Raw genomic sequence first — 8,092 nt, 5'->3', positions numbered from 1 at the left:
TGATTTTTTTTTATATTATTTTTTAACTAAATGATAATAGACAAAAAAAGCTAAACTTTAAATGTGAAATATTATTTTAAAATATACATTTAAATAATGAGGGAGACCGAAGAAGATTATATATAATATAAACATATATAAAAATCTTATATAGAAGAGCAAACCTGAGGTATTATAAAGGCCAACTTGAGGTCTTGAAAAGTTTTAGATGGCTCTTCCGTCCATGTGAAACCTCCCTTTTTCAATAATTGAGTCAATGGGAGGACAATAATGCCATAGTTCTTGATAAATTGCATGTAATAACCTATTAGGACCAAAAATTCGTGGAGCTACTTGACTATGTAGGAGTAGGCTTAGGAGGTAAATACTTAATAATTTTTAAGGATCTATGGACACCTTTGATAGAGAGTTAAAATGTCACAAGTAGTCCACAAAATAGGCACCAAAGAACATTTAGATGTCTTGAGAGAGAGAGAGTGATTGGTCGTTATATTGAAATAATTTAGTATAAAGAAAGCTACCATTTTATAATTATAGGTTGACTCAAACATACAAAATAGAAAACTTTTTTGCTAAAAATTTTGTCTTAGAAGTTTACTGACTTGGCTTTTGAGCCCATTCCCAATTTCCCATTCACAACCTTCAGTTACCGAAGCTTTCTACCAAAGAGGTCCAGACGGTGTTACTGTTAGGGTGAATTGTTTCTATTGAAGATAAACATCCATCAGAGATCGATCTTTGTGGATGTTTATCTTCAATATGGAGTTTTAACTTCAATAGATCTCTCATTAATCTCTGATGGATGTTAATCTTCAATAATTTCTAGTATGAATATATATCTGAACACTCAAATGCTATAGACGAAAGGAGACTCGTTCAACTCAAAAGCTGACAAGGAAACTCCCTCGTTTCTTCTGAATTAACACATGCTAACCTTAACTTTGTTTGAGTATTAATTACGAAGATAATAAATTTCTCGGTCAAGAACCGCCGTTTTAGAGAGTATAGAGGCTAGAGACTTCAGACTACAAGCCTCGCCGATTGAGGTAATTACAGCTTCTACGGCTTGTCTCCTCCTTGATCCAGTCTTGAATGGCTGTGGCTCCCGTTTCTCTCTGTTGGATTTGGACCAGCAGACCTGCTAGCGGCTTCAACAGAGGCACCAGTGACTGCAGGTCGTCTTCTTCAAAGTTCAAACCCTTTTTTCTTTTTCTTCTTCTTTGTCTTCCTAAAGCACCGCCATTCAAAAATTGATAACCTTCAAATACGTACTGCTTTTCTGTTATTCAAACTATAGTGCTGATCCTTTTCTCGAAGAGAAGGAGAAAACGAAACTTCCCATTAAATATATACTTGGGGAGTTGGAAACCCAGGTGTAGAGAACCAGCGAGCGTCTTCCTTTTCCCTCTCTTCCATTACGGAGCTTCTTTGCTCCGCCCATGGCGACGTTCAAATCGCTCCTTGCTCTGCTCGTCTTGCCTCTACTACTCTTCTCCTCCCAAGTGCATGCTGTCCGGCCATTGACCTTTGACAATTGGGCCTCGTCTCTACATTCTGCATCTGTGAGATCGTTGGGGTTGGTTTTTGTTGAATCTCTGCCTCGTGGGTCTGTCACGCCGCCCACTACCTGTACACATTACAGCCATCCAGGAAATGAAGGGAAGAGATGTCCTTACAAGGTTAGAAAGGTTGGTGGGTCTCTGTATGCTCTACATGTAAGATCAGTTGATAAGTAAAAACGAGCTGATCTCTCTCTTTTTTCTTTTATTCAATTGTTCATTCTTTTGAATTCCGTCGACATCTGTTGAGCTCCGGGCTTGGCCTCGTACTCGTTACGATCATTATGGTTGGACGAAGCTTTCTTTTTTATTCGATCCGGGCACATCTGTTCTCTCGTTCCTTTGGTTCAAGAAATTTATGTCTGTCTGCATTGCTAGATCCGATTCTTGTTGATCGAAGCACGGCAGAAGCCGCTTATACTAAGTTTTACTTTTGACAATTAATTCTTCTTCGCAGTCACTGATCTCTTACGTAGCTCACATATCGTCTATCTCAACCGTCAGATCACCATTGAACAATTTAAATAACTGTTGATCATGATCGGATGAGTGAGGTAGCATTTCGCATATTTCGTACCAAATGATTTTTCGTATTAGATTAGCCCTCTTCTAAAATTACATAACATAATATTCCACTTTTTAGTGACAAATTAAAAAGGTCAAGACTTCTTTCTTCTATCTTAGTTTCCCTATCGTCAAGGTTTTCTTTCATCATTCTATTTCATCTCTCTTAGGTCTTTTTCTAGGATAATCCATATGATTCTCAGCAATTTAGGCATTTTTCTTTTTGGCATGGGGCAAACCTTTTAGGATGCGCCAGGCATGTCAAAAGAGGCTAGTGAGTCATATGTGAGGACTGTTGTCTTTGTTCTTTGAAGGTCAAGTAGAGAGCATAAAGGCAGAGCATGTTTTGTAGATGCCATCTCAACATGGTTGAGGTAAGGCTTTGATTTTGTAAGGCTTTAGTTATCTAAAGCGATTATTTGATGATGCAAGGGTATTTATCAAACATTTTTTTAGACGGGCTTAAATTCAATTTTGACAGTGATGGTAATATCGAATGTACCCATAGAGGTGGTACTTTCACTAGTGAAAATAAGCTAAAACCTGTTAGTGTACACTATAAGGGGCGAGTGAAAGTAAATTATCTAGGTAATCACTTTCACTTATTCTTAAGAAAAATGAGTATGACTAAAATCACACCCTGAGTCTAGTCAATTCACTTTCACTTGGGCACTCACTCGCTCCCTCACTCTTGTTTTGCTCATTCTACCCTCTCACTCTCTTAGATTTGATTATAAAAAATTAAATATTTGATTAAGTATTTTATTTTATACTTTTCAATAAATTAAAAAAATATTTTTAACTTATTTATTAATTTTAAAAAGTTGAAATTTATCTTAGTTTATTAAAAGAATATTTAAATAAAGTAATTTTATAAAAAATAATTCTATTAGAGTAATATTATATAATAAAATACCATTTTTTTATTTATATAAATTCATGTTTTTAATATTATATTTGATTTATAATTTAAGAGTGAGAACTTAGATATTAAAAAAGTGACAATTTGATTAAGTATTTAGATATTATAAAAGTAAGTATTTGTTTGATCATTTTAATTTTATATATTAATTCAATAAATAATTATTTTTTAAAAAATATTTAATAATTTAAAACAAGTTAAAATTAATTTTAAAATTATTTATTAATTTAAAATAATTTAAATTTTATTTTACTATAGTCAAAGACTTGGTCCCATGACCTATGGAGAGAGAATTTAGGCCGATAAATGGAAGAAGAAAAAAGACTTGACTTAACTTGGATAAAAGCCAGACGCGTCTCTGCTACTTTATATATGTGTAAGTGTCACGAAAGAACCCTGCTGCAACACATTCATGGTAGAAGCAGCCGACGACGACTTGAAGAATTAATGCGGCACCCTTGATGATATAAGATAACCCAAGGCCACAGCGGATCCGCAGTTCCCTGCGTCCTTCTCCTCTGCTGCCTCTCCGGTGTGTCGGAATGTTCCCAAGGTTTGCCTTACTTCCCCTTCTCCTTCTCTCCAATCTCTTAGGTTTCCTTTCCACTGCCCAGGGAGCCGACTCATGTCGCCCTTCTTCTTGCGGAAATATCCGAAACATCAGTTACCCTTTTCGTTTGAAAGGTGATCCCATCCACTGCGGTGATCCCCTCTACGAATTGCAGTGCCGAAACAATCAGACCCTTGTAAAAATTAGGTCACGCAACTACTTTGTCAAACAGATCTTCTACGACTCTCAGCTGATTCAAATAGTGCACGCCTCTCTAAAGAGCGATCTTTGCTCCTCCATCCCTCAGAATTTTTCCTTGATAGATGATTATTATTACCATAGGCAGAGTTTCGGCCAGTTCTACGAATCATACTATTTCTTCGCCGAGGGTAATGTATACATGTTGACCAATTACTCAAAATTGATTGTCCTTGTGACTTGCCCAAAGCCCATTCACCACCCGTCCTATATTCAAACCGGTATCTGCAAGAAAAACAAGACCTCTCCAGCTTCATATGTCTACACCATCATAGATAATATTGCACTATCCGACTTCCACACAAACTGTGACGTCGTAGCAAAATTCCCTGCACCGGTCGACGGAATTCAGACTCTAACTTCTACGAACATTTTCCAAATTTTGCTCCAAGGCTTCGAGCTCTCTTGGAAGGAGCAGCTTTCCTGTCGTCCTTGTCTTGCCAATCACTCCAGCTGTATAGACTATTTGGTCACTAAAGGTTATCTGAGTGCAGATAAACCTCTTCCGTCCTATTTCAAAATGACAGGTGGTCACTGCATAGACTATGATGCAGATTACAGTTGCCGATTTATGCCGATCCCCTTGTCGTTGAAAAAGTTACTGGTTTGGTTGGCTTGTAAGTATAACTCTATGATGAGCTCGGTACTAAAGTATATATTCTGGCAGATCTGGTTTTACTCATTAACAATTGCACAAAAAAGAAAAAAAGAAAAAAACTCGAGTCAGATTGTTTTCCATTTGTGGGCATATGACCAACTTCAACAAGGAGGTGACCTAAGCATGGGGGATGCAGTTGAAGGTGATAAAGACATGATAGAAAAGATAATATTAGTAGCGCTATGGTGTGTTCAAATGAACCCAAGTGATTGTCCTTCCATGAGCAGAGTCGTAGAAATGTTGGTGGATAGCAAACAACTCTTGTCTTTGCCTGCCAAACCTTTCCTTTCGTCCCTAGACCGGCCCTTGCCGAATGAAGAGAACCCAACAGATTCCAATGGATCATTCAGTATTTATGGAGTTGCTTCTCAGTCACAAACTGGTGTGGAAACAACATCTTTCAGTATCATCACGAATTAGTCTTTCTTTGTGAATTGGTGAAAATCTTTTGGTTTGAGATGCAGTTAGAAGTTTTTTAAATATTCTGGTTACCCTGAATGTAACTCCTGCAAGTTGATTGGATTTATAGAACAAAAACAATGGAGCAGTATAACAGTAGAATATGAAAGGAGAGACTAAATAAAAGTTACACTTCTTCAATCTCATCTTTTTTTGTGTGCTTATGAGTTATTCTATATGGTCCATGACAAGTTGGATCAATTGATATGTTTCCTGTCATTCGTATTAATTCGTATTAAAACACGTTATTGGAAATGACCAACTCTGTTATTAAAACATTGTCTAGTAAACCTGAAGTCTGTTGATTTGTCTCGATCCATATTGCAACTTACTCTTTACATTTTTTTATTTGTAAACCTTTTACTTAAATCTCAATTGCTTATTTTACTTTAAAAAAGTCAGGTAAGGGTGAGTTCCCTGTTGCCATTTCTCTATATGAGATGGACTCCAAGTACTTAGAACACTAGAATAGAATGCTTATTGATAGTTAATCCTTATAATTATTAACTAATAATGTCTTATAATTGTATATTTTTTAAGATTAATTGATTAAAATATATAAAATACCATATAAAAATTTCAAATATGTAAATATTTAAAACTGATTTAAACACTAACAAAGGCTAGGGACATCATTTTTATTTGATTACCCATTTTCGTTCATTGTTTCTTAAATAGAAGAGAGATGGAATGAAAATCTTACTCAGATATGTAGTCAGATTATTGCATCCGTGTACCGTTTTACTATTGGTTAAACGAAATGGAATTGGATAATACCTATCACATAGCCATTTACCCTTTTATCGATTATATAATTCCTTTATATACCTATGCAGGGGGGGACCTTATTTTGTATATTGGTGTTTAGGTTTTTTTTACTACCAACAAATATTATAAGCACGTTATTTTTTTATAATTTTAAGAATTTATGTAAAAATACAACTTAAATTTTTTTAATTTCATTAAAACATAATAGTCAATAATTTTGTTACATCTGATTTGCTACCACATCTAGAAACTCAAATTTGTAAGAGCAAACTTGCCTTCTAGATCCTTGCACCATATATTTGAACAGTCCTTATTAAAGAAAGTGTCTCCTGAGCAACCTGAATATTTAGGTATATATGAGAAAAAAAATTGTTTATATGTTTGTTTATAAATTTTTTGTAAGTAGATTACAACACAAAGCTCAAAGTTTGATGTCACTTCAGTTGCACAAGCACATTGAAGATTCCTGGGTTCGCTTTGTTGCTTGCTTTTGGTACCCACCCAACAAAAATACACTAAAATTAAAAGGATTACCATAATAAGGAAATCCAAACCATAGATTTAGTAACTATGCTTTCTAAGGACATAACTATGCTTTAAGAGAGTGTGAAACATGCGAAACGATTATTTGAGCCGTTGATCATGATCAAACGACTGAGATAGCGTTTCACATATTTTGTACCAAATGGTTTTTCATATTAGATCAACCCTCTATGCATACACACACACACACATACACACATATATATATTCTCTCCCTCTGTGAATTTTTTAATTATTTATTTTATATTTGACTTTTTATGGATTGTCATGCATTCACTTTTGTTCCTAAAAGGTAAAGGTATGTTCTAATGTTCGCTTATTTAAAAAATTTAGTATTTGGTAACGATAACACTAATAAAAATATAGTTTCATTTTTTAAAATCAAAATATTTTTTATTTTTTTCACATTTTTTTAGGACCAATTGTTATGTTAACTTTTTTACTTAGATTTTTTCTTTATTTGACTTCCCATAAATTCTCTTACTGTATGAGTATGTAACTTCATTGTGAGACGAATCTTTTTTCACTTCTAATTCAATCTAACGTAGTGCTATTAAATTTGAATCACACAAGCCAATTGAACTAGGTTCCACCAGACTTGGTCCCATGTCTAGGTTTGGTGCATATAAAACTCGATTTTCCTCTAGTTTGTAAGAAAGGGGAAAAAGTTGTTAAAATAAACTCAAATAAAGCAATAAGTAAGATGAGATATTTTCAAAATCACCATATATTTCATGTGTATTATTCCATTTACGTTTAATATTTTAAATAATTGTTAGTCATCATAAAAAAAAAAAAAGAGAATGTTGTGAGTGAGGTCTCAAGATCCCTCTAAGTCCCTAACTTTTATAATAAAATTCAACAATTAACTATGACATATAAGCATATTTTTTGCAACAAAGAGGGTAAATTTGTAATATACGAAAAAAAAGTTGACCACATATACAAGAGTCGACCACTTCAATACTGCTATGTTAAATAGTAAATAGTAAATATGTTACTTTGTAGTGGAGTATTATGTTATCAAATACTTGCGGTTCACAAGAGTATGATAGATTCTAGTAGAACATTATCTTAAAGGATATCAAGAACGTAATCTATTGCATGAAGTAGAATTATACTAATTTAAATAAAAAGAACAATATTCATTTCTCCTATTCTATTTGAACACTGTGTCATTTACGATAAAATTGTAGCTTACCCACTCAAATAAGAAAACATTTACATTGAATCACATTGCACTTACTATAGACTCTAGAGAATATATTCTTTTCTTTTGGCAATGACATCATGTACAAATATTTAGTACTACTATGTTAAACAATAAAAGTTAGATATGTTACTCACCAAAGCAAAGAAATATAATATTATGTAATATTAAATACTATGCTATTACATAGTTATATTACAAAAAGAAGAGTCAAACATGAATAATGTCAATTTGAAACTAGGGGTATTTTTTTCCCAAATTCAAAACATCATCATTTTACCACATTTGGTTGAGGAATCATGATTTTAGCATTATTTAGTTGATAATTTCATTTATATTTTTATGTTTCTCTTTTGTTAAAACTTTATAACATCACTTTATACTGAAAAAGTTCTTCGGTGCCTAAAGCCAATTTTTGGGTGGTTAGTCATATTAAGAGAAAAATCAAATTAATTTTGAAATAAAAAATTGGAAATTAAATCATGTAATAATTTAATGACAAATCACGATTGCCTATAATCAAGAGAAAATCTTGATTGATTTTTTTATTAAATTAAGCAAATTTTAATCCTTAATTAAGGAATTAAATAATCATTATTTA

At 33.3% G+C, this 8,092-nt stretch overlaps 1 protein-coding gene across 1 annotated transcript; it reads left to right on the top strand.

Moving 5' to 3' along the window:
* The first annotated feature begins 3,587 nt into the window (after positions 1–3,587).
* On the top strand, positions 3,588–4,931 carry LOC137963354 (uncharacterized). Its single transcript, XM_068810487.1, has one exon. It carries the CDS (start codon positions 3,588–3,590, stop codon positions 4,929–4,931), a length of 1,344 nt encoding a protein of 447 aa, XP_068666588.1.
* The last annotated feature ends 3,161 nt before the right edge of the window (positions 4,932–8,092 follow it).

Source organism: Aristolochia californica, unplaced genomic scaffold, assembly GCF_029961685.1.
Source record: "Aristolochia californica isolate CCGP_79_NKW_82.1479 unplaced genomic scaffold, dmAriCali1.0.hap1 SCAF_4, whole genome shotgun sequence".
NCBI lineage: Eukaryota > Viridiplantae > Streptophyta > Magnoliopsida > Piperales > Aristolochiaceae > Aristolochia > Aristolochia californica.
This window is presented reverse-complemented; position numbering and strand designations above follow the sequence as displayed.

Excerpts from the sequence above, each read along its gene's own strand:
- LOC137963354 (XM_068810487.1), top strand. The coding sequence starts at position 3,588 with ATGTTCCCAAGGTTTGCCTTACTTCCCCTTCTCCTTCTCTCCAATCTC.